Source organism: Bos indicus, chromosome 19, assembly GCF_029378745.1.
Source record: "Bos indicus isolate NIAB-ARS_2022 breed Sahiwal x Tharparkar chromosome 19, NIAB-ARS_B.indTharparkar_mat_pri_1.0, whole genome shotgun sequence".
NCBI lineage: Eukaryota > Metazoa > Chordata > Mammalia > Artiodactyla > Bovidae > Bos > Bos indicus.
The window spans coordinates 22,050,141-22,077,928 of NC_091778.1; the positions used below are offsets into that span (position 1 = coordinate 22,050,141).

General features: G+C 37.7%; 1 protein-coding gene across 2 annotated transcripts in view; it reads left to right on the forward strand.

Moving 5' to 3' along the window:
* The window catches only part of TAOK1 (TAO kinase 1), a 110,292-nt gene extending 82,514 nt beyond the window's left edge, over nt 1-27,778 (forward strand). For both annotated transcript variants that reach the window (XM_019981136.2, XM_070772785.1), the window contains 7 exons: nt 1,509-1,745; nt 3,813-3,941; nt 4,028-4,231; nt 5,870-6,109; nt 11,893-12,105; nt 13,001-13,183; nt 18,451-27,778. In XM_019981136.2, the coding sequence (XP_019836695.1) occupies nt 1,509-1,745; nt 3,813-3,941; nt 4,028-4,231; nt 5,870-6,109; nt 11,893-12,105; nt 13,001-13,183; nt 18,451-18,912 (1,668 nt within the window). In that variant the 3' untranslated portion in view covers nt 18,913-27,778. The remainder of the gene's footprint in view (nt 1-1,508; nt 1,746-3,812; nt 3,942-4,027; nt 4,232-5,869; nt 6,110-11,892; nt 12,106-13,000; nt 13,184-18,450) is intronic.
* Nucleotides 27,779-27,788: the final 10 nt, after the last annotated feature.

Consider the following 27,788-nt stretch of genomic DNA (forward strand, 5'->3'; position numbering starts at 1 on the left):
CCACGTGCTGCAGCTACTGAAGCCCAAGTGCCTAGAGCTCATGCTCCGCAACGAGAGAAGCCATCACAATGAGAAACCTGTGCTCCACAGCTAGAGAGTAGCCCCCACTTGCCACAAGTAGAGAAGGCCTGCACAGGAACTAGAGAAGACCCAGGCCAGCCAAAAATAAAAATAAATTAAACAAAAAGATAAACACCATCCCCTATGATAAGTCAAGTTGTTCCTACTGTTCTTTAACATGTAAATAATTCTTTGAACAGAGCAAGTAGCAAAGATTGCTTAGTTTTTTCATGACCATTTTAACAAATACCTGGACAAGGCCAGCTTGTTGGGAAAATATCTTTGTGACTGGGCACATACGAATGTTTCCCAAGCAAGCCTTCTGCCTCAAATTTTAAGCTCCCTCAAATTAATTGAGGAAACATTTTTTTGGTCATTCCACTCAGCTTACAGGACCAGGGATTGAACCCACACCCTCAGCATTGCAAGTACAGAGTCCTAACCACTGGACCACTAGGGAATTCTTGAGGAATTCTCTTAAATTATGGATTTAGACAACTTAAGATCCATATCCCTAAATCTATTAAGTCTATTTATTTCAGATAAAACATTCATACAGTAGGTAGATTTGTGTACAAAGATATGCATAGCTATATTTTTCAATAAAAGTACCACGTACTATAACTCAGTCTGACTGCTCTGCCTTGGGTTTTCTTCATACAATAAAATACATAGATCCTAGGTCTTCAATTTGAAGTATTTTTAGTGGTACTCATTACGCTAACCATCAACTAAGAAAATACATATACATACTGAATGCTAGTGTTGTTCACTTTAAAATAATTTATTTTATATTATGTGAATTTCACCTCAACTAAAAAAATCAGTTTACACATTTTTTTTCTTTATTGTCAGTGCTTTTTGCGTCCTGCCCAGGAAATACTTGTCTGCCCTACAGTCATGAAGATAGTCTGTGATTTCTTCTGTTTTATGATTCTGGATTTTGTGTTTATGTCAAATGATTCTTTTCAAATTAATTTTGGTATAGAGTGATATAGAAGTCTGGTTTTTGTTTGTGTTTTATATACAAAGAACCAGTTATAATTTGATAATACATTTATTTCCTCTTTGACCTAACTTGACTTTTTGGTAGAAAAATCAGTTGACTAAATGTATATGATCTATTTCTAGATTTTATTCTGTTCTTTTGATCTGTTCAGCCTGTCCTTCCACCAGTGCCACACCATTTTGATTACTGAAATGTGTGTCTTCAGCTTTTTTTCCCTCAAGAATGTTTTGCTTCTTGTAGCTCCTTTACATTTCTATATAAATTTTTGAACTAGCTTGTCTATTTCTTTAAAAGATCACCTGGAATTTTAATTGGAAACTGCTCATTGGAATCTCTTACAGTAATTGTCTACTTGGATAAGTAACAGAGTGGTCTAAAATGCTTCTGAAAGAAAAAATGTTTTGCTTTATTGTTTTCTCTCCATTGTTTGTGTGTCTAGGTTACAAGGCAAATGCAGGAACATGAGCAGGACTCTGAACTTAGAGAACAAATGTCTGGCTATAAGAGAATGAGGCGGCAACATCAAAAGCAGCTAATGACTCTGGAAAATAAGTTGAAGGCTGAGATGGATGAACATCGCCTCAGATTAGACAAAGATCTTGAAACACAGCGTAACAATTTTGCTGCAGAAATGGAGAAACTTATCAAGAAACATCAGGCTGCTATGGAAAAAGAGGTGGCTGATTCACTATTCTTAATTTCTTTACTGTAGATCATAAGCATCTCAGAATTAACCAAGATGGCATTTTGATGTTAGGATATTTTCCCTAGAACCAAGCCAGTTCAATTGGGAATAAGGGAGAAACATTTATGTAACATGTATAGTATCAGGTACTAAGTCTGGTAACCAATAGACGTAGGATTATTTCCTAATGCTCATAGTTTTATTGTATCACAGTGGGTAAATTATGCAACCATTCTAGGCCCTGATAGTACTCTGATAGTATGAGGAGTTTCTTAATCATCTATCAATGGGTGATTTAGGTCTCAAAAAATCATTTATGATTCTCTTTGTGTGTTTTTTGGAAACCTTCCTTCAATTTATAGTAGCATTTTAATATCAGAATAATTAAAGATTATTGTAATATAACATAGTGTTAGAGATAATAAGTTAAGAGAGATTCAAATTAAGATTTGGCCCATTTTGTTTATTTACAAATGTGTCAGTCTACTATATGATTTAAGTATATATATTTTAGGATTCTTCTTATGGGAAACCTAATGTTTTTGATGTCCCATCAATTAAATTTTATTTTGATAGTCACATTTGTCAAGTAAAATGTAAGCTTCTCAGTAAATTAACACAATATCTAGAAATATGTCTAGCTAGTCCACATTGAGGCATTATTTATTATGGTTACCCTGTTCACCTTCCTGCCCCACCCCAGCCCAAATTAAAAGACCCACTCTCATAATAATAGTTCAGTTCAGTCGCTCAGTTGTGTCCAACTCTTTGCGTCCCCATGAATCGCAGCACACCAGGCCTCTCTGTCACCCAACTCCCAGAGTTTACCCAAACTCATGTCCATCGAATCGGTGATGCCATCCAGCCATCTCATCCTCTGTCGTCCCCTTCTCCTCCTGACCCCAATCCCTCCCAGCATCAGGGTCTTTTCCAGTGAGTCAACTCTTCGCATGAGTTGGCCAAAGTATTGGAGTTTCAGCTTCGGCATAAGTCCTTCCAGTGAACACCCAGGACTGATCTCCTTTAGGATAGACTGGTTGGATCTCCTTGCAGTCCAAGGGACTCTCAAGAGTCTTCTCCAACACCGCAGTTCAAAAGCATCAATTCTTTGGTGCTCAGCTTTCTTCACAGTCCAACTCTCACATCCATACATGACCAAAAACCATAGCGTTGACTAGACGGACCTTTGTTGGCAAAGTAATGTCTCTGCTTTTTAATATGCTGTCTAGGTTGGTCATAACTTTGCTTCCAAGGAGTAAGCATCTTTTAATTTCATAGATGCAATGACAATAGTAGAGAATTGGCAAAATAATTTATTGAGTAAAGAATTATTTAATTTTGAATTAATTTGAGTAAAGAATGTATAGATATTTAGAATCCTGTTGGGCATTAGAAAGTATTTTTAATAACTTAGGAAGAGATAGATACTAACATATTTAGAAAAGCAGATCATGACGTAGGATGTGCAATGTGTTATTTAAAAATGTGTGCATGCATAGAAAAAATAGGGAAGGTATGTATCAAGTTGTTTTTCTTGTTTTTCTCTGAGTGCTAAAATCATACAAAGTTTTTTTTTCTTTGTGTTTTTCTGTATTTTCTAAATGATCCACAATGAATATACGTTGCATGTGTAATCAGAAATAAAACAGTATGATATATATGTATCTAATATTTAACATTTTTATTTAATATATAAGTTAAGGTCAGGGTTTACTTTGAAGAGGAGTATATTATTTAATATACAAGTCAATCTAGATAAAAGGTCATGATTTTATTATATTTTGAATAAATACTTATTTTTTTATTGGGCATATTGTTAAATTTTTAAAAAGGTGAAAGCTTTTTAATTCTGTAATAGGTCAACATTTTAAAGATGAGTCCCATTTTACTGGTTCTCTGAAATTCAAATAAGATGCTAAGTAATACTTATTAGTAATTTGTTGGATGTTCTTATTTTGGTAATGCTTATACAGATTTTATCCTAAGTGGTATATATTAAACTGTTTCTTTGAATCTGTCTACTTAACTAATTTGATCCATTTTTTAAATTTCTCATAGGCTAAAGTGATGGCCAATGAAGAGAAAAAATTTCAGCAACATATTCAGGCCCAACAGAAGAAAGAACTAAACAGCTTTTTGGAGTCTCAGAAAAGAGAATATAAACTTCGAAAAGAGCAGCTTAAGGAGGTACTTTTATTTAATACCAAATACCACATGATATATTTATGCCTTTGATTTTCATGTATTTTGAACTGAGTTGTTTATGTTGCCAGGAGCTGAATGAAAATCAGAGCACCCCCAAAAAAGAAAAACAGGAATGGCTTTCAAAGCAGAAGGAGAATATACAGCATTTCCAAGCAGAAGAAGAGGCTAATCTTCTACGGCGTCAGAGACAGTATCTAGAGTTGGAATGCCGTCGCTTCAAGAGAAGAATGTTACTTGGGCGTCATAACTTAGAGCAGGACCTTGTCAGGGAGGTACGTTTGAAACGCGAATCTTTTCTGAAACTATGTTAGTCCCTTGTCAGTCTCTGGGCCTTTGCACTTGTGCCTCCCTCAGCCTGAATTCTTCTTTCCTAGATTATCTACATGGTTTGCTAACCCCCATTCATGTCTGTCCTCAGAAATGCCTCCCCTAACATCCAAGTCCTCCTCCGTATTTAAATATTCTTCTCTGCACTTCTCTCTCCTATACACACACACTTTTGGGGGAGAAGCTTCTCTTCTTGCCTAGAATGAAAATTTTATGAAGTCACCGGTTTTATTTTCTTCCAGTCTTTATGTCCCCTATGTGTTACCATTTAATACTTTCTTTATAATCATGTACTTAATTGAGCAAATGTAGAAACTCTTGTGTCAGGGAAAACAAATATCATCAGTATCAGGGATACCTCTGAGCACAGATTAGCTTATTTCCAAGAGTGGCTTAAAATAAACTTCAAGTATAGCATAATTGTTCAAATTTACTAATAATTAAATTCAAATTAAAGTAGTTGCACCAGTTAAATAAGAACAGTTTAACAGACTGGCAACATTGAATCCTAGTAACGGTGTTGGGAAATGTGCAGTGTTGATAAGAGTATAAATTGATACTGCCCTTTTGGAGCTCATATGCTTTTACCTACAAATCCACTTCTAGAACTCTATCCTAAAGAAATAATAACATGGTTATATGATGCATGATGCATCAACATTTAATGAAAAATTTTTTATAAAGCAAAAAATGGAAAATTATAGTATTTCAAAGCGGAAACCTATGGTGAAACTTAAAGATCTGTATATACTGATCAGGTCTGAATATATGTCCATTATATTGTTAGCTGAAGAAAGCACATTACATGCCTATGTTGTATATTGTTACTCAGTTTTTTGAACTATATATTTTTGTATAATAGTTGTTTCACAGTAGCATGGGGAAGGTTGGGAAGCATTTTCTTCAAACTGTTGTCCTTTGCAGAAGGGTTTGCAGGGGCAAAGGGAACAGGTTTGACGTGTGTGTGTTTTACACTTGTTCTTTTTAATCTGAAAGAAAAAAGGAATTAAAACATTTATCGAGCATCATGTGCTAGGTATTATTCTGAGAACTTTCCGTTTATGAATTCATTTCATCCTCACGTTAAATCTGTACAATAGTTATACTATTATTTCTTTGAAAAATGATGAAACTAAAGCACAGCAGGTTTAAACAACTAACCCAAGGACTTGGTGACTGTAGGTAGCAGAGCCAGGTCCATGTTCTTATCCATTACACTATACTGGGTATAGGACACTCTGAAGAAATTCAGAAAATGGCTTCAGGGTTCTCTTCAAATATAAAATTGGAAAAGAAAAAAAGAAGGAAAGAAAGAAAGAAGGACATTAAGTCTACTGAGATTTGATATATTTTAAGCTTATGGCATAAAATAGTATTAATGAATAGTAAATACTAGAATAAGGAAATTTGTCTTTACTAATTGCCCATTTACTACTGTATAGGTCATAAAATCTGATATTTACTGTGTAGTCATTATTGAATCTGGGATTACATCTATTTCCTGGTTAATCTGTTTCTTAGGGTTTTTTCCCCTGGCATTGTACAGCGATAAATATACCCTTGTCTTTTGTATTATGGATTAGGAGTTAAATAAAAGACAGACTCAGAAGGACTTAGAGCATGCCATGCTACTACGACAGCATGAATCCATGCAAGAACTGGAGTTCCGCCACCTCAACACAATTCAGAAGATGCGCTGTGAGTTGATCAGATTGCAGCATCAAACTGAGCTCACTAACCAGCTAGAATATAATAAACGAAGAGAACGAGAGCTAAGGCGAAAGCATGTCATGGAGGTTCGACAACAGCCTAAGAGTCTGAAGGTACCTTTAGCCTAAGCTAAAGTTATTTAAGTTACATGTCTGTGAAATGAATGATGATTTTAAAGTTAGCAGCAGTAGGGCTTGGTATAGACTTGTTTGGTGTTGAACCTTTCCTTTCTCTTTCTTATTGATAACCTTTTCAGTTTGAAAGTTTATAAACACTATTGTGATCTTTGCAGATACTATACAAAAAGTGAGGCAAAAAACAATGTTTCACAATTATAGTCAGGCTTTGAATAGAATGTCTGCTTTTGATGACAAATGAGCTCAAGATTTTCCATAAAGGAGATTGTTGTTACTTTACTATGGAAGAAAATGACCATTTCCTCTTAGTTATGTATCTATATCTACTTATTCAATTTGAACAAAACTGACTTGATTTTAACATCAAGTTATCCCATTTTTGTTTCCCTAATAGTTGCAACTTCCGACTTTCTCCAGGAATTTAAAGGGGACATCAGTTTTAGCACTTACATAATTTAACTGGTCATCTGAGTTAAATTCACCCATTCCAGTCCTGATTAGTTCACTGATTGCTAGAATGTTGACATTCATTCTTGCCATCTCCTGTTTGACCACTTCCAATTCGCCTTGATTCCTGGACCTAACATTCCAGGTTCCTATGCAATATTGCTCTTAACAGAATTGGACCTTGCTTTTATCACCAGTCACATCCACAACTGGGTGTTGTTTTTGCTTTGGCTCCATCCCTTCATTCTTTCTGGAGTTATTTCTCCACTGATCTCCAGTAGCATATTGGGCACTTATCGACCTGGGGAGTTCCTCTTTCAGTATCCTATCATTTTGCCTTTTCATACTGTTCATGGGGTTCTCAAGGCAAGAATACTGAAGTGGTTTGCCATTCCCTTCTCCAGTGGACCACATTCTGTCAGACCTCTCCACCATGACCTGTCTGTCTTGGGTGGCCCCACATGGCATGGCTTAGTTTCATTGAGTTAGACAAGGCTGTGGTCTGTGTGATCAGATTGGCTAGTTTTCTGTGATTATGGTTTCAGTGTGTCTGCCCTCTGATGCCCTCTCGCAACACCTACCATCTTACTTGGGTTTCTCTTACCTTGGTTGTGGGGTATCTGTTCACAGCTGCTCCTTACCTTGGATGAAGGGTATCTCCTCAGGGTTGCCCCTCCTGACCTTGAACATGGGGTAACTCCTCTCAGCCACTCCTGCACCGTCGCAGCCTAGCGTTCTCGGTTGCCACCCCTGACCTTGGGTGAGGGGTACCTCCTCTTGGCCGCGCTTCTGCGCAGTCCATCGCAGCCAGAAGCCGGCGCGCTTTTGCACGATCTGTTGACCATTATATCTACTACTGTGGGCAGGAATCCCTTAGAAGAAATGGAATAGCCATCATGGTCAACAAAAGAGTCCAAAATGCAGTACTTGGATGCAATCTCAAAAACAACAGAATGATCTCTGTTTGCTTCCAAGGCAAACCATTCAGTATCACGGTAATCCAAGCCTATGCCCCAACCAGTAGTGCTGAAGAACGGTTCTATGAAGACCTACAAGACCTTTTAGAACTAACACCCAAAAAAGACGTCCTTTTCATTATAGGGGACTGGAATGCAAAAGTAGGAAGTCAAGAAACACCTGGAGTAACAAGCAGATTTGACCTTGGAGTACGGAATGAGCAGGGCAAAGGCTAATAGAGTTTTGCCAAGAGAACGCACTGGTCATAGCAAACACCCTCTTCCAACAACACAAGAGAAGACATCACCACACATGGACATCACCAGATGGTCAACACTGAAATCAAATTGATTATATTCTTTGCAGCCAAAGATGGAGAAGCTCTATATGGTCAGCAAAAACAAGACCAGGAGCTGACTGTGGCTCAGATCATGAACTCCTTATTGCCAAATTCAGACTTAAATTGAAGAAAGTAGGGAAAACCACTAGACCATTCAGGTATGACCTATTCAAATCCCTTATGATTATACAGTGGAAGTGAGAAATAGATTTAAGGGACTAGATCTGATAGACAGAGTGCCTGATGAATTATGGAATGAGGTTCGTGACATTGTACAGGAGACAGGGATCAAGACCATCCCCAAGAAAAAGAAATGCAAAAAAGCAAAATGGCTGTCTGAGGAGGCCTTACAAATAGCTGTGAGAAGAAGAGATGCGAAAAGCAAAGGAAAGCAAGATATAAGCATCTGAATGCAGAGTTCCAAAGAATAGCAAGGAGAGATAAGAAAGCCTTCCTCAGCGTTCAATGCAAAGAAATAGAGGAAAACAACAGAATGGGAAAGACTAGAGATCTCTTCAAGAAAATTAGAGATACCAAGGGAACATTTCACGCAAAGATGGGCTCGATAAAGGACAGAAATGGTATGGACCTAACAGAAGCAGAAGGTATTAAGAAGAGATGGCAAGAATACACAGAAGAACTGTACAAAAACGATCTTCACGACCCAGATAATCACGATGGTGTGATCACTCACCTAGAGCCAGATATCCTGGAATGTGAAGTCAGGTGGGCCTTAGAAAGTATCACTAGGAACAAAGCTAGTGGAGGTGATGGAATCCCAGTTGAGCTATTTCAAATCCTGAAAGATGATGCTGTGAAAGTGCTGCACTCAATATGCCAGCAAATTTGGAAAACTCAGCAGTGGCCACAGGACTGGAAAAGGTCAGTTTTCATTCCAATACCAAAGAAAGGCAATGCCAAAGAATGCTCAAACTACTGCACAATTGCACTCATCTCACATGCTAGTAAAGTAATGCTCAAAATTCTCCAAGCCAGGCTTCAGCAATATGTGAACCATGAACTTCCAGATGTTCAAGCTGGTTTTAGAAAAGGCAGAGGAACCAGAGATCAAACTGCCAACATCTGCTGGATCATGGAAAAAGCAAGAGAGTTCCAGAAAAACATCTATTTCTGCTTTATTGACTATGCCAAAGCCTTTGATTGTGTGGATCACAATAAACTGTGGAAAATTCTGAAAGAGATGGGCATACCAGACCACCTGACCTGCCTCTTGAGAAACCTATATGCAGGTCAGGAAGCAACAGTTAGAACTGGACATGGAACAACAGACTGGTTCCAAATAAGAAAAGGAGTACATCAAGGCTGTATATTGTCACCCTGCTTATTTAAGTTATATGCAGAGTACATCATGAGAAATACTGGGCTGGAAGAAGACCGTGGGCTGGAAGAAGCACAAGCTGGAATCAAGATTGCCAGGAGAAATATCAGTAACCTCAGATATGCAGATGACACCACCCTTATGGCAGAAAGTGAAGAGGAACTAAAGAGCCTCTTGATGAAAGTGAAAGAGGAGAGTGAAAAAGTTGGCCTAAAGCTCAGCATTCAGAAAAATAAGATCATGGCATCTGGTCCCATCACTTCATGGGAAATAGTTGGGGAAACAGGGGAAACAGTGTCAGACTTTATTTTTCTGGGCTCCAAAATCACTGCAGATGGTGATTGCAGCCATAAAATTAAAAGATGCTTACTGCTTGGAAGGAGAGTTATGAACAACCTAGACAGCATATTAAAAAGCAGAGACATTACTTTGTCAACAAAGGTCCGTCTAGTCAAGGCTATGGTTTTTCCAGTGGTCATGTATGGATGTGAGAGTTGGACTGTGAAGAAAGCTGAGCGCCAAAGAATTGATGCTTTTAAACTGTGGTGCTGGAGAAGACTCTTGAGAGTCCCTTGGACTGCAAGGAGATCCAACCAGTCCATTCTGAAAGAGATCAGTCCTGGGTGTTCTCTGGAAGGACTGATGCTGAAGCTGAAATTCCAGTACTTTGGCCACCTCATGTGAAGAGTTGACTCACTGGAAAAGACTCTAATGCTGGGAGGGATTGGGGGCAGGAGGAGAAGGGGATGACAGAGGATGAGATGGCTGGATGGTATCACCGACTCAATGCACGTGAGTTTGGGTAAACTCCAGGAGTTGGTGATGGACAGGGAGGCCTGGCATGCTGTGATTTATGGGGTCGCAAAGAGTCGGACATGACTGAGCAACTGAACTGGACTGAAGTGAATTTAACTGGGATTTGGGGAGTTCTGGGGTACCCATGTCAATGGAATAGGTGATTGACACCTGTTGCCTGCTCTGCTGTTTCTTCATCTGCCATCCAGATGATGATTTGTCAATGTTAGATGAGTAGAAACAACTGTAACTTAACATTCCTCTTGAATTCACTTGAGTCAAACATTAAGGGGTATAGTTTATTCTTGGTACAAGCATTACTCTTCTTAAAGAAAAAGCACATTTTTCAGGGTTTTTTTTTTTTTCCCTCTCATTTGACTAGTGGTGTGGACACTAATTACAGTGCTTTCTTGACACAATATTTAAAAATAAAAACTTTTAAAAGACTGAAGGCTGTTATACAGAGGTAGAAAAGAATGGCTAAATGTCATTGTCCCATTCCTGGGTAACTTGAATATTCTTTCAATATTGTTAACCAAGAACAGTATTTAAGAGTGGCACCACTAAACATAGCTGAACTAAGAGTTTCTCTTTGTAGCTAGGCATTTTTTGACCTTTCACAGCATGGCTGTAACTTAATGACTTGGTTGGTACAAAATGTGGAAAGTGTGTATTTGATACTTTGGTATTTATTGGCAGAGGTGGTGGAGAGGATGAATAGTTACTTCCTTGAAAAGTATGTTACTTTGGTTTTATATGCATTTATTGCACACTGAATCAACCAGTCAGTATTTCAGCTATAGCTTCTGCCTTGTGAAGTACATGAGTAAATTCTCACTTTTGGGCTTGAACAATATACCTTATAGAAATATATCTCATCTTCTCAAATTTTGTTCAGAACTGAGTTCATAGAAATAACTAACCTGCGATTAACCAAAAACTAAAGCCAAACCCCTTTGTCTATGAACTCAAATTGTTTTATCTCCCAAATGTTTATGTAGTTCAAGTCTTTTATCATCACCTCAAGAAGGGCTGTCCCCTCCCTTGCCCCACAGTTTATTCCCCTTATGGGAAAGATAATTATAATAATGTTGCTGCTGCTAAGTCACTCCCGTCGTTTCCGACTCTGTGTGACCCCATAGACGGCAGCCACCAGATTCCCCCGTCCCTGGGATTCTCCAGGCAATAACACTGGAGTGGGTTGCCATTTCCTTCTCCAGTGCATGAAAGTGAAAAGTGAAAGTGAAGTCGCTCAGTCGTGTCTAACTCTTAGCGACCCCATGGACTGCAGCCCACCAGGCTCCCCTGTCCATGGGATTTTCCAGGCAAGAGTACTGGAGTTAGTCAGTTATAATAATGATAGCCTGCTTTTGTGGGGTCTGTCACAGACTATGTAGTTAGAGTTCAGATTGTCATTAAAAGAAATTGGAGCAACGTGTCTCAGGTAAGGAACAATAAATATGCTTATTTTCTGCCTTAGAAATCTGATAAGATATTGTCTGGCCAATAAAATCTTTTGTATCTACTATTGTTAATGCATGAGAAGAAATTTAATTTTCTGTCATCAATATATATAGCAATCTAAATTAATTTTAATATTTATTTGTAACTGTTACCAAAATAATGAATACTACTTGAAGTCATATGAAAAATGAGGTACTTGGTATTCTAATGTTCTAAATTAGAGCTTTTGTAATACATAGAATCTAATGGTTTGACCTAATAGCCAAGTAGAAACATACTGTACCTGCAACCTTATGATCTAACTATTTTGTTTTTCCCTCTCCCTTTCTCCTAGTAGCCTTTTTTTTCATATAAGCATAAGGTATACCAAATGCCATATGTTAAAAATTATATATATCTTTTTTTTTCCCTTCTCAGTCTAAAGAACTCCAAATAAAAAAGCAGTTTCAGGACACCTGTAAAATCCAAACCAGACAGTACAAAGCATTAAGAAATCACTTATTGGAGACTACACCAAAGAGCGAGCACAAAGCTGTTCTGAAACGGCTCAAGGAGGAGCAGACCCGGAAGTTAGCCATCTTGGCTGAACAATACGACCACAGCATTAATGAAATGCTCTCCACCCAAGCAGTGAGTTTGTGTTATTTAGGCAAAACAAATTCAGGGCCACTTTCCTTCCACCCCCTGAAAGAAGTCTCAGTAATTAAAACACTAATAGGAAGTGGTAGCTCTCCTACAGCCTGGGAAATAGTAGTGGTTATCTGTATTTTTCCTGTCTCTGCATTCTTTGGAAGTAGGCATGATTTATATAAAATTCTCATTGATACACTTAGACATGAGATTCTAAATAGGCTCCTTGCCAGTGCCTCTCAGGTGTTTAGCACATATCAATACCAAGAGTATACCTAGATTAGAGCAACAGCATTGTTAGGCATTGGGCAAAAAGTAGTACTGTATTAGAAATCTAAATGGTCACATTTTAATGGAGGCAAATACAAAGTATTTTCTATGTAAGTTTTGTGAACTTTTTCTTAAAGGGCCAGATAGTAAATATTTTAGAATTTGTGGGACAGAATACAAAATTGAGGATATTATGTGAGTACTTATAGCCATATAAAATATAAAAATCATTCTTAATTAGCATTCTTAATTATAAAATTAATTAATTAAAACAGGCAACTGTCCAGATTTGGTCTGGAGCTGTAGTTCGCTGGTCCCTGTTCTATAATTATTTTCATTGCAGAGAAGAGATTCAGGGTCTTATATCACTTAATCAGATTCTAGATTTTTCTTAAGAAAAATATGGTTATTCAGACATCCTCCAAATAGCGTATGATAGCTTTTATCTTCTCGTTATCATCATTGGTTACTGTGCCTTCCTTTTTCAGAGATGTTTACTCCAAGATATAAGAGAGAACAATTGTGTATCCTATAAAAGAGTAGTCTGCCTTTTCTCACACCTCCTTTCCATAGGTCTTGAATAAATAGTTCACAGTAGGATATATTTGTTTTTTTTCTCTTTCAGCTGCGTTTGGATGAAGCACAGGAAGCAGAGTGCCAGGTTTTGAAGATGCAGCTGCAGCAGGAACTGGAGCTGTTAAATGCATATCAGAGCAAAATCAAGATGCAAGCGGAGGCACAGCATGATCGAGAGCTTCGGGAGCTTGAACAGAGAGTCTCCCTCCGCAGGGCACTCTTAGAGCAAAAGGTATAGATGATAGAAGGATGTTATTTGTGCTAACATTTGCTTTCATCAGAAGTATTTTATAAATACATTTTCATATTAAGAGAGGTGGCTTTTGGTTGTTTTCACCATAAAATATTTCCTTAATTCTAATTTTGTAGTGTTTTTCTTTAAAATTATTGATTCAGTAATGAACCTTAATGAATTCTAAACATCAGGGGGATATAATTAAGTAGTTAATGCTGCTGCTGCTAAGTCGCTTCAGTCATGTCCAACTCTGTGCCACCCCATAGACTACAGCCCACCAGGCTCCCCCGTCCCTGGGATTCTCCAGGCAAGAACACTGGAGTGGGTTGCCATTTCCTTCTCCAGTGCATGAAAGCGAAAGGTCAAAGTGAAGTCGCTCAGTCGTGTCTGATTCTTAGCGATCCCATGGACTGCAGCCTGCCAGGCTCCTCCGTCCATGGGAATTTCCAGGCAAGAGTACTGGAGTGGGGTGCCATTGCCTTCTTCGAGTTAATGCTAGAGGAAGGATATGGGGTTATGTGAAGAGAGTTGAATTGTGATTGAGTACCTCTGGTTCTGTGTTCCTCACTTTTTTTGTGTACCTAGCTCTACCTAAAGAGGTTGGTGAAAAACTTAGATAAAAAACTTCTTTTCTTAGAAGAAAAAGAACTTTAGTAGTTGCCTGAGAGAGGCAGAGGCAAAGGATTTGGAATATATACTTTACTGTTATATCCTGGGCCTGGAACTATACAGACTGGTGGAAGAGTACTAGGGCACAGAAGGTAAAACTTGTTCTGCACAAGCTGAAAATGTTACTTCTAGATGTATCTTTTTTTCCCCTCTCTCTTCTCTCTTTTAACTTATTCTTTGTCATATATATTAGAGAATAGAACTAGAAGCCCCAAATTAATTTCCAGTCTTTAAGGTATTATAGCTGTGTTTTGTGTGCATATTTGGGGGAAAAGCTAATGGACAGAGATTTTTAAATTTTGAAAGATAAAGGAAAGTTTTGTCATGAGAAGTAATAGAATACAAGTTGTACCCAGGATTCAGAGCTATGTTCAGAATTCCTGAGCCATAAGTTCCCAGCAGGTGATTGATTAGTCTTAGGTCCAATGATCCTTTGTATGTTAGTACTTGCCTAATTTATTAAAAGTTGTCATGGTTTCTAGACCATTGGTCCATAGATTTTCCTCTACTTCCAGTAGTTCTTCTGATAAAAATAGAATGCCTTACTAAATTAAAAATATATTCTTAAAATATAAATAGGATATTACTAATAGAATACTTAAATAAAATATTCCTTTCTGTCACAACTCTTATCACTGGCTTCTCCGAGGCGTACTTGCCTCTAAAAATTATCTCACTTATGTTTCCCATTCATAATGGGAAAGCTAGAAATGCATATAAGTTTTGAGAAAAGTCTAGTTTGTCCCATGTACAGGTTTCATAAATCTGATTCCAACTTGCTTATTCAAATTCAGTCTAAAATATTGTCTCTTATGCTTCAAGAAGTTATCATTGGACTTTTGTGATGGTCCAGTGGTCAAGAATGCACCTGCCAATGCAGGGAACATGGGTTTATGCCCTGGTCCGAGAACACCCCGTATGCTGCGAGGCCAGTGAAGCCTGAGTGCTACAACTGCTGAAGCCCACACACTTAGAGCCGGTGCTCTGCGACAGTAGAAGCCAACACAGTGAGAAGCCCGCACACAACTGCTGGATTGCAGCCCCTACTTGCTGCAGCTAGAGAAAGCCCACGCAGTGAAGCCCAGCAATGAAGACCCAGTGCAGCCTAAAATAATAAATAAATGATTTATTAAAAAAATTATTACTAAAATGGAAACTCCCATGGTGTTGTAAGAGAAATATTGGCACTATTTATAGTCAGCTGCCCCACACCAGTGGGTTCTGCATTCATGAATTCAACTAACAGATTATGATAAAAGTATTCGGGGGAAAGAAAATTCCAGAAAGTTCCCAAAAGTTCCAGAAAGCAAAACTGCAGTTTGCTGCAAGCCCCAGGAACTATTTACATAGTATTTACATTGTATAGGGTATTATAAGTAGTTTAGATATGATTTGAAGTACTGGAATAGGGCTATGTATTTGTATTTTTAGCTCCACCTAGTGGTTCAGAGTTAGTGCTAAGCAGTATCTTCAGTTCAGTTCAGTCGCTCAGTCGTATCCGACTCTGTGCGATCCCATAGATGGCAGCCCACCAGGCTCCCCCATCCCTGGGATTCTCCAGGCAAGAACACTGGAGTGGGCTGCCATTTCCTTCTCCAATGCATGAAAGGGAAAAGCGAAAGTGAAGTCGCTCAGTCGTGTCCGACTCCTAGCGACCCCAGGGACTGCAGCCTACCAGGCTCCTCCGTCCATGGGATTTTCCAGGCAAGAGTACTGGAGTGGGTGCCATTGCCTTCTCCGAAGCAGCATCTTACACAGTCTTATTTCAGTATATGAACCACGTGGATATATTCTGCAGAGCCTAGTGAAATGTGTGCATAAAACCGATGTGCACTGGTCACTCTCATACATAGTTAATGCGTTTTGCAAAGCAGCTTGGAAGTATATATTGAGCTTTGGAAATGTTACGTATTGAAGACTTTGAAAATTTATTCTAAGGGAAAGAAATCCAAATATCGGAAAAATAAGATGCATAAATATGGTAATTGTAGCATACTTCATAATGTTTTAAAATACATAACCATCTAAAACAGAGCTATAATTAATTATAGCCAAGCCACTTAATAAAATCTTATTCAACCATTTAAATGATATCTATAAAGATAGTATTAATATAGAAAAATGGTTATGATGTATTGAATAAAAGTGAATTGAAGTAATGCTAGTAATGGTTATATTAATATGGTAGAATTTTTTTTTCTTTTTTTACTTTTTTTGTGGGGGGAGAAGGGCATCCATGCAGCATGTGGGATCTTAGTTCCCTGAACCAGGAATCAAACCTGTGCCCCCTGCAGTGGATGTGCAGTCCTAACCACTGGCCTGCCAAAGAATTCCCTCTATTTTACTTTTTTAATATGGCTTATATTAATTTGATAAGAGAAAATACATTCAATTAGTTAGTATTACAAATAATAAAGGAACAGTAGAGTGATAAATCTATAAATCTATTTTGAGTTGCTCCTTGATTTTTAGGGCTAATATTTATGTTTCAACTGAAGTGCATGACAGTAAAGCTGTTTGGGATCAGTTGGCAGCTACCAAGGCAAGGTACCCTCTGTACAAAAACCAAAAAATCTTAACAACTATATTTTCTGCACTTTGTACTTACGGCTATACAGATAAGAAACAGTCATCTGAAAATAGCGGTGGAACCAGAGTGAATATTAGTCGTTTCATGCTGGGTAATTCTCTTTGAAGATTAATTGTTCCTTAGGTTTGGCACTAACAGAGTAGGGTTAGGGTTAGGGCTTCCCTTGTAGTTCAGTTGGTAAAAAATCTGCCTGCAATGCAGGAGACCTGGGTTCAATTCCTGGGTTGGGAAGATCCCCTGGAGAAGGAAATGGCAACCCACTCCAGTATTCTTGCCTGGAGAATCCCATGGACAGAGGAGCCTGGCAGGTACAATCCATGGGGTCGTAAGAGTCAGACACAACGACTAAACCACTACCACTAACAGAATACAACAACAAGTAAACCTCATTTGGCTCACATGAAGCCCTGTGATGACTTTTCTCATTTCATTTACGTTAAAATTTCAACAAAATAGCAACATAACTATAAATGTTAAATTCCTTATTTGGTCCAAACAAGGTCCAGATACTGCTTTTGGTTAATTGTCTTTTAAGTCAATGAGTTTATAATAGGACCCTCTTCCGCCCATGTTTTTTTTTTCCCATTTGAATTGGATCATTTGCTCTGTAGGAATTCCGGTTTGGGCTTATTGTGTCCTCTAGTGTCTTTAAAAATGTATCCTTCTCTCTTTTACTTCGTATTTCCCATCAGCTGGTAATTAGATCCAGAGATATGATTAAATTTAAATTCTCTTCTCTTTTTAAAAGTTTTTTGCAAGGAATTTTCATGAGGGTTACTATGTACTTCCTTTTACATTACATCAGGAGATATATAATGTCTAGCTGTCCCCCTTTTAAGTGATATTAATATTGGTCAGTAGGTTTAGGCAATTATCAATTTGATCATTCATAAAAAAGTTCTCCATGAACTTTTTTCATTGCCTATTGACTTTATTATGAATTATTTTACATTAAAAAAAAAAGTATGTACAGTCAACTACACTTATTTGTAATACCTTCCAGTTTTCCAGAACTAATTATGATGGCTAGCCAACCACTAATTTCTAGGTATATAGAGTCTCCTAACTTTTTAATGGAAACTTTATGGTTTGTGTTTGTTTGCTTTTTACTTAAGGCTTTGGTGTATCTGGAATGTGGTGTAAGATGGAGTTCCATTTTTATTTCCTTCCAGATAGTTGGCCATTGTGCCTGTGTTATTTGTTAAAAATTCATCTTTTCCCCATTGAATTAATTAATGCTCTTGTCCTGCTTTAAAACTCTACAAACTGAGATCTTTATTTCTATTTCACTAATAATTTGTCCCTACACCAGTACCACATTTAATAGAGTGTTTTGGTGCATCTGATAAAGCTAGTTTCCCTTCACCCATTTACATTTTTATTCAGTGTTTTAGGCTTTTCTGGTGGCTCAGATGGCAAAAAATCTGCCTTCAGTGCAGGAGACCTATATTTGATCCCTGGGTTGGGAAGATCCCCTGGAGAAGGGAATGGCAACCCACTCCAGTATTCTTGCCTGGAGAATTCCATGGACAGAGGAGCTTGGCAGGCTCTGTAGTCCATGGGGTCGCAAAGAGTCGGACACGACTGAGTGACTGTCACTCACTCAAAAGTCATCCAGTTGACAATCTAGAGACAGAGATGGCTAAGGTATTGTTATTTACAAGATTTGCCAAGGAGAGTCCCAAGTGTCTTCAGTGTTTTACCTAATGATTCAGTGTTTTACGTAATGATTTAGTAGCCATTGATGATAATTGCCTTGATTTATTATTTCAATAGAGGTTATTTCCTTTGTTTTTAAGAATTTGGTTTTACACATCTTAAAAATATAAATTGTATATGATTTCTATAGTACATCTCTTTGATTTTTAAATATACATCCACAAAATAGCCATTGTGAACTTTTTTATGATTCACTTCAAAGTTGACTAATTATGACTTCCTTATTAGTTTATAGATTTTAAAAAATAGATCAGCTTTCTTTTTGCTTCCCTCTAACCCCCAACAGATTGAAGAAGAAATGTTGGCTTTGCAGAATGAACGCACAGAACGAATACGAAGCCTGCTGGAACGTCAAGCCAGAGAAATTGAAGCTTTTGACTCTGAAAGCATGAGACTAGGTTTTAGTAACATGGTCCTTTCTAATCTCTCCCCTGAGGCATTCAGCCACAGCTACCCGGGAGCTTCTGGTTGGTCTCACAATCCCACCGGGGGTCCAGGACCTCACTGGGGTCATCCCATGGGTGGCCCACCACAAGCTTGGGGCCATCCAATGCAAGGTGGACCCCAGCCGTGGGGTCACCCCTCGGGGCCAATGCAAGGGGTACCCCGAGGTAGCAGTATGGGAGTCCGCAATAGCCCTCAGGCTCTAAGGCGGACAGCTTCTGGGGGACGGACGGAGCAGGGCATGAGCAGAAGCACGAGTGTCACTTCTCAAATATCCAATGGGTCACACATGTCTTATACATAACTTAATAATTGAGAGTGGCGATTCCGCTGGAGCTGTCTGCCAAAAGAAACTGCCTACAGACATCGTCACAGCAGCCTCCTCACTTGGGTACTACAGTGTGGAAGCTAAGTGCATATGGTATATCTTACTCATTTTTGTAAAGCGTTCTGTTTTGTGTTTACTAATTGGGATGTCATAGTATTTGGCTGCCAGGTTTTTTGTTTTTTTTTTTAACTTTTGAAGAAATTTTGAAAAGGGGAACTGTCATGTAGGTGTGTATACAAATACATACACACCCATATATATGTATCAAGCCTGTGGTTATAAGAAATTGGGTAGATAGGGGGTATTTTTGAAAACTGCAAAAATAGACTGCAGCAGTGTATCTTGAGTCATCACTTTGGGGCAATGACACATCCTAAGAAGGATGTGAAAAGATCTAAAGCCTTTCTACATATCCCAGATTCTTATAAGCCACTCACAGCAGGCAGCATATGCTGAAACAAGTTCTTACTGAAACACATCTGTATCCCCTTACCAACGTATTTTCTTTATTAAATTGGTCTGACTTCTCAGCCTCATTTGGAGTGAAAAAGAACATGGAAATCCATGAACACTAAAGGGTTGCATTGACTTTTTCAGAGAGCAGGAAACAATTTAGTTCTTTTTCTGAATGCTGCATAGATTTGTCAGTGAATTTTTTTTTTTTTTTTTTTTTTGGTGCATTCAATTGTGCCTTCTTTGTGGCATGGTGAGATGGAGGTGCTTAAGGAGATCACAAGTGGTGTGGGAATTGTATCAACAAACCCGTGAGCCTTTAAAGGGGAAGACTAGAAGGGTGAGAGAGGCCCCTGAAAGTTCATATGGTAGGTATGTTCAGCAGCAAGAGTGAGGAGATGAAGCCTCTGTATCCTGACGTTTCATTGCTTATACTGTGATATCTCATCCTAGCTAAGCTCTATAGCTTCCAAGACCCCAAACAGTACTTCTACTTTGTACAAAAACAAAGATATATAGCCAATACAAATCAAATGCCAGAGGTATTTGAATGATGCCATATTTGCAAACTGCCATCTATTGGAATTTTCACCACACTACATAGACATAATTTGATTACCCCCTTTTGGCTTATGGGATTTCCTGTTTACAAGTAGAATAGCCAATTATTTAAATGTTTAGTTGCCATAGTGAACCAGGAGTCACTGAGCCAATGGCTTTGCCAGCTGCTGACTAATCCTCATCACCACTGTAGATTTTGCTGCATGTGCAGGTCCTCTTTTTTTTTTTTAATTGCTGTTTTTGTTGCTGCAGTAGTTTACAAACTTCTAGTTCCTTGAGCCTTAGTGACCATTTGGCATCATGTTAACATCACACAACAGGAAACACCACTTCCAGAAGTCTCTAGCCTCAGTGCTAAAGTACTACTGAAAAGGAACTAGCTAGTTTGGCAAAGTAGAAAAAAAAAGTAAAGTAAGTTATAGTGGTCAGGGAATCTCTTGACAAACGCTAACTTTTTTATTTTTTCCCACAGAGGGGCATGTTTTGTTTTGTTTTATTTTGTTTTGCAATGAAGGATCAACCCAATGCTGAAAGTTAGATGTTACTTGGTATTCCACTGTTAGTGTGGAAATTGAGTTGAAGGTGGGTAGGAAGCTGTGAGTATGACTTGAAGGAAAAAAAATGTTCTTTTCAGTGATAGAGTTTCTTACAAGTTACTGTTTTGCCCCTTCCCTTGTCTTGAAGAACCCTTGCTGCTAACTCTGGATCCTGCTTTTCATATAGTCAGAGGACCCCCAGGTAGAATTTTCTAAGGCCCTCTCAATGATACTCTTCACCTAGGTCCAGGCTAATGACCAACCAGTAATCTGTTTGTTGAAATCTTGGTTTTCTCAACCAAATTTAAGTCTTCCCCAGGTATGTCAGTCTAATCTCCATGAATCCTCCCCTTTAGGAATTTCTGGCATTCATTTAAAGGTAACTGGAAGAAAAATTAATGTAAGTCTTTTAAAAGCCAAGATCACAGTAGAACTCACACAGTTTTAGGCAGTGTTTCAGGTAGCGCTCTGGTACATTGTCCTCTTGGCCAGGCTTGAAATCACCAGTTTTTAGGTGAACATGACATGTACTTGCTTGTCTGTCTAATGAAAGGGGCTTTTAATTTTCTGTCTTTTTGCATTCATGTTGTATACAGTATTTCAAGCAAACTGAGGTATCTACCTATTTGGAGGAAAATGATAGGAGAGAGCTTTAGAGTTAATAAAATGTATAAAAATATAATGAATTTGATACCTTTTATAAAAATTCTTACTAGATCTGGCCCCTCTGTACTGCTGGAGGGGTGGAATAGAAGTGCAGATCAATTTTACATATAAAACTCTAAAAAATACTACCAATAATACATGTTAAAGTCCACTTGTGGACTTGAATTAGTCAAATTGAGTTATTGAATTCATGCAGACCGTATGTACTTGTAAAATTGTGGTTGAATACTGACTCCAGATGTCTATCCAATAGGTTGTTGTATCTGATGTGTGTGGCAACCAGTTTTACATGTAGGTCATGACTATACCTGGATTATTCCATTAAGTTAATTTTAATTAAAGTATATATAGTTTGCAAAAATGGTTCAAATTAATTGATTTGTGTGTGTTTGTAAGATCTAACTTCTGAAGAATATCATACATAGTAGGAATCATCAGAGTAAAGCTTGTAGCAAGAAAATTTGAAAGGTTTTGAGAGATCCTAAAGAAAGAAGCAGGCACTTTCTGAATCAGTGTACAGACTTCAACATTTGATCAAAGTACTACTACCTCCTCCCCAGTGTTGGTGTTCACTATATATAAATGTGTTTGAGAAAATAAGAAGTATGGGAGATTTTACACACGCATATCAGAAAGTCGTATACACTATGTCTGGCATCCAGAGTCGGCAGTGTGAGTTTCTTACGTTCACTCTCTCCCCCTTTTTTAAGTTCGCATTTGAAAAATGCAAAACCTCATAGCTTGATACATTGTTCCTAATGGGGTTCCCTTCCTTTTGCACTTATTTTTCCCTTATTAAAGTCAGCTCTAACCCCAAATTAAAGTATCTGGAAGTATTTTCATTATATAGACAACATTAGCTGGAAAATATGTTTATATTTTATTCAGAGCTGCCATTCTTTTCTAAGTCATTTCTGTGCCTAGAGATGAACAGTCCTGGAATTGAAGCCACACCCATGGATATGAGATGCTTGGTACTCTAGGCCAAGGGTTTATTGGTAAATTGAACTTTTTAGCATAGTCAATATGATTTTCAGCTGCCTAGACATCAAGTAAACACCATTTAGCACACTAAAGAAACTCCTTGACTCTCTCCCACTCCCACCTATTTTTCCTCTCCCCCTTTTCAAAAATCAAAAACACTTTGAGTATCTTTTTCAAACCATAAGGCAGACTTTAGTAACTTTCTACTTCTTTATGTCTGGCATTTTAAACTTTTATAGAATACATTGTGTTGGACACTGGAATAATACTGTTTATTTTCACCTGTGAAAAATGACTCTATTGTACTTGAAACACCTCCTTTGCATTTCTCCATTTGTGCCATTCACTAGTGGAAATAAATTGTATTATACCATAATCTACTGGCTTTTAAAAACTGTGTTAAATATGCACATTTTTGGTATAGCTATTATCATTTGTATGTATATATTGTATATACATATGAGTGTCTATATGTGTGTATAGATAGATGGATATAACTCATACTGTACATTTCCATCAGGGCACTTAAGGTTCTGTTATATTGTTTTGTTATTTCAGTCCTCAGTTAAGGCAAGAATGCATGTGTTTCTTAACAATTGAATACTCTGGGTTGATATTTATGAGAAGGTGGTCATTAGATGGAGTCTTTTCTTTTTTGATCCTTTCTTAGCACTTGAGTGGGTGGAAAGAAAGTTAAGTAAATTGTGGAACCATAAGTTGCAATGCAGAAAAGTAGTGCTGGGGAAGGAACCAGTTAGTGTTCCTGTGAGTTTGTGTCGTGATGCAGTGAAAGATAGTGATGCAGAGAGAAATGAACCATGGAAACTAGAAACCACTGGTGGTGATTCCTCTGCAGAGATGAAGAGAACCGATAAGTCACATAATCTTCATGTGCACTCCATCCATACATAGTGGTGCCATTGATCCTCTTACCCTTTTTGTTCCATTAATAATGATGATGATAATTATAAACTTTGCTAAGGACCAAAACATCCAAGAAAGAAATTACTGCTAAAGCATCTAAGGTTCTCCTAAACAATAAAGTCAACAGGAAATGGCCACTGGGAGAGAAGGATTTGGTGTTGGCAAGGGGCTTTCTCCTTTCGGCTGCCTCTTCTTGCTTGCTGATAGTGAGTTCTTCATGTACTGTCCACCCCTTCAGAGGCAAATCTTTGTAAGCACAGCTTTGGCCCCACACTGCAACCCTTTCCTAGGAAGTTTATATGGCCCTGCGTTTTGTTCCATGCTCACAATGTGAAGTGTCTAGTGTGTATTCAAGTCAGAAAATAATATATTTAAGGTGTTTAAGTGTGAATCTCCTATAATGATGAAAGAGGAGGCTCTTATGTCTTAAAAAAAAAAAACTGTCTTCTCTAAGGAACAGATCTAAAACTTGGGCTGTCATCTTGGAGTTGCTTACCAAAATACAGATCATTATTGTTAAAGAGAAACTGATTATCTGTTTTCCTTCATCTGTCATGATAGTGCCCCCAACCAGGCTGTAGCATTACCTTTGAAAAGGCCCTCACTTACTCTTAGTTGTTAAGAACTGGAAATTTTCCATCCTCAGATTCCTTAAAGGATGAAGAGTATGCTGTACACTTAGCAGACTTGCCTCTTGTATGCAAGGACTACTGATTGAAGTCTATTTTGCTGTGTGTCTGGTTATGTTGTCTGCACTTTTATTAAATCACTACAATAAGTCTACATTGGAAATGACTTAATTTGTAAAGAAGTTTTATTAAACACTGTCTAGAAAAAGAAAGTGAAGCTGAGAACTCTTCCTTTGCTGTGTGTTTATATTTTCTACTGAATTCTGGTAGCCCCTTTTAAAGTCAGTTGACTAGTTCTTCCCTCACTTACATTCAGATTTCCAAAATTTCACTCATGCAAGGGAAGAGAATCCATTTGGCCTAATAGTAGTCCTCAGATCATAAGTACATAAATTAGTATGCACCTTATCTGCCTGTTGTGGGTTTCTTAAACTTGCACTTCCCTCTCACCCACCCCAAAATAGATATCCTTTAAAGAAAATAAAGGCAGAGAATAAAAACTGGGGAGCCATTTACTATGTCACCATCACTGTTAACTGTTACCCAACAATCAGAACTTTTTGAAGTTTCAGAGGATGTGTGCATGTGTGTGTGTGTGTGCGTGCGTGTGTATCTGTTTGATTGTGTTGGGTTTGTTTATTTTTAAATATACAAGAGATTCTTTTTTTAAATAGAGAAAAAGGTTAATCCTCTCTGAAACAGGATGCCCATTGGATATATTAATCTAGACATCTGTAGGTAGTTTGCCATGAAAAAGTGGAGAGAAGATGAGACTTGTGAATGAATGAAAAGGGTATCTTGATACCCCAGAATTCCCCCCAAAGTACGGGTAATTCAACCTGCACAGTTTCCTTTTCACTCATAGTTTTTAGCAATTGTGAGTGAAGAAATCGTGTAATTATCTGTAAATATGTAGCTAACAAATTGACCTAGTTTCTGTATTTTTTTCGTTTTTGTACTAAAGTTTATAAGTCTGTGCCAGCTAGAGAGGAGTGGCTGTCATTGCCAGTTGTGGTCCTAGCATCTAACCCTGAAACCATCCTAGGTGACATTTTTAGAATTAATGCTTCAGTGTTGTTAAACAGGGGGAAGTTAAGTTTAATCATTGGTCAGGTTTAAAATTGTTTGAAGCAGAGTCATTTTATTTAATATGATTACATGTCCTCAGTCATGAATGAGGTAGGGAGCCTCCCTCCCCCAGTGGCCATGTTTACAGAAGTGTGTTTTGTCTATAAAGTGCAAGAGTTTTAATGTTTGTGTAAATTACGCAGGTGATAACATTATGGCTTGGAACTGTTTATTGGGCTCTCTCGCTGAATTTTCAAATGAACTATGCTTATTACTGGCACATTGATCCCATTTCTGGAGCATTTTTCCTATTTCCAGAACTACATATGTTCCTTTGTCATTATCCCTTGATATGCCTTGTAGCCTAAGGTATTAAAAGCTGGTAAACATAGATGAGGGAAATGCGTTTTTTTAAATCCATGAACCTTCACTTGTATGCTTTCATTACTCATGTTATGTTTCTATGGCAACTCTGAGGTCAGTGGAGTTTAGAAATGAGATACCAATATTAATGAAAAGTGTGTGCTCTTTGCTTTTGCATGGCTTGGCTTAGCATCAAAGGTATATTAGGCCACTTGAAAGCATGAAGACCAGTTGTATGGGAACAGGTTTCTCTCGGTGGCACATTTTGCTTTTTCTGAGCCCTCAAATACATTGCCTCAGCGTGAACATTATTGTTTCTATAATTACACATGGTCATGGAATGAATTATGTGACTTAAAAGGATGGAACTGCTTGATGTTTGCAGATTCTAACTGGCCATGTGACTGTTTGGCACATATCACACAAACCTGGGGGGAAATATTGGAAGCCTTCTAACCCCTGTTTAGTCATAGACAAGTGTATTCAGCTTATCAAGATACTGACTGCCCCTGTTGTGTCACCAGAAAGCTCTTCTTTGGTGTCCATTCCAAATGTGCTTTCTTGCATTTCATAATATCAAAGAAACCACCACCTCTTCTCTCAAAAGCATTTTATATGTCATACCTTTTATTCTATATTAAATGGGAATTGTGCCTGTTTAGAGTGCCCCTCCAATTAATTACATCCATGTGTCTAAAATAATCCAAGCCGGAGGCACAGGTGGGAAAAACATTTTTTTTTTAAGTCCACTCAAGGCCAGTAATTTGTCTGACAAGGTATTTTACCACATTATCTTGACATTTGATATATGAGCCTATTAGAAATTGCAGGTGGTTTCATAGGGCAAAATCCAAGTGGAGAGGGATATGTGGGGTTTCTATTAAGAGATAATTTTGTTATTGTTTTACCTCTCCTTTTACGATCCTCCCCTGCTAGGTTAGAATGGGTTAATTCTCCAAATTTGTTTTTTATCTTTTAGGGAAATTTTTACAAAAGCAATGGTCTGATGTAAATAACATTTTGAAGTATAGTGCACATAACTTCCCCAGACTATTCCAACCTGATAATTTGTAAATGCTTTAGAGTTTTTTAAATTAACACTTGTGTTGCTAAATCCTATTTATGTAAGTCTGCTAAAGATTTTAACCCATTTAAACCTTAAACATTTAAATAATGGATGGGTTGCTCTGAACAATTTAGCTTTCAGAAACCCCTTGTTTTAGTATATGAAAAGGATAGCCTAATGCGCATTAATGAGGTTGGAGAGACTATGAGAAATATGTATAGTGTATATTTTAAAACAGCTTTGCTTGTATTGTGAAGATTTAAAAACAAACTTGAGATTTTTAACGTAACTATTAACACAGTTTTAACATAAGTTATCCCACTGGGTTTAAGAGCATCTTGAATGTATAATCCTTTTTGTAACCCAGGTTGGTTTCTGCTTTTACCAGTCATCCAAACATATTATTTATGATTTTAGTTTTATATACTCATTTACTTTTGTTTTCCTCAACCAGCATGATTTTTTTGCACATGTATTGTAGAAATTTTTAAAAAGAAAAATCAATACATCATTTTCTCTGAATTTTCTTCACTTCTCTCTTCCTTTCTACTAACCCGTTACCTTAAAGGCCATATCGCTCCATTTGCATTATTTGTGCAAATGCCAGGGTTGGTTTTTATTTTTATTTTTGCTATTTACCGAAAAAAAGAAAAATGCTTCAGTCAATTGCTTTTTTATTTAAAAAAAAAAATTAAAAAAAGAAAAAAAGCTGTAACCTTATCATTTCTGAGTAGACCATTGAAAGATGAATGCACACCTGTAATAGACCAGGACCAGCTTTGGTGGCTAAATGGAATATTTTAACTAAGCAAAAGGTTCTTTTCTAAAAATGGTGTATATAATCCACAATCTCTTTCAGTTATTCCCACAAGTCAGGGGTCCAGATAAAATGAGGGTTATCAGCTAACTGATACGTTATCATTGAGATTCATCAATGAATTTGTACATTTCTAGTTCCCTTTGGTGAAGGGGAAAAAAAAGATTTTGCAAAACCTAGATTTTGGCTTGGTTTATTGCCTCCTTTTTTGGCAGCCTTCATCTTCTCATCTCCCAAAGCCCTTGAGCCTGTCGGGTTTTCATGGTGGACAAAGGACCGTGGTCTTTTAAAGCTGGGACGTGATTTTTTTTTGGTGAGAGATTATCATGTTGAAAGTGATGTTCTGCCACTTTCCCGATGACTAATTTTAAATCTACACAGTCCTCTTGATTTTTGGACCAAACAGATGCCCACAGTGGAGGCTTCCCAAGGGTTCCAATGGAGAAGAAGCCTCTCCCCCACTGTCAGCACCAGCTGGTAAAAGTGACTGTACAGATGTGCATTTTCTTTTTGGTAGAAATGGTTTGCAGCACTAACTGGTAAGGCTTATTGTACAGTATATTGTCAGTATTCTTCTGGTTCAGCATACCTTATAGTTCATATATAACCTGTATTAATTGTATAGATTGTGCATTTAAAGCTGTTACCAAGTTGTCAGAACATAAGAGCGAAAACAAGGTCATATGTAATATTTTGTTTGTAAGTATCCTTTGTATCATAGCAAAGGAAATGTTTAAAAAAAATCAACTGTAATAAAGTAATTTTAGTACACGGAGTGTCTGCTC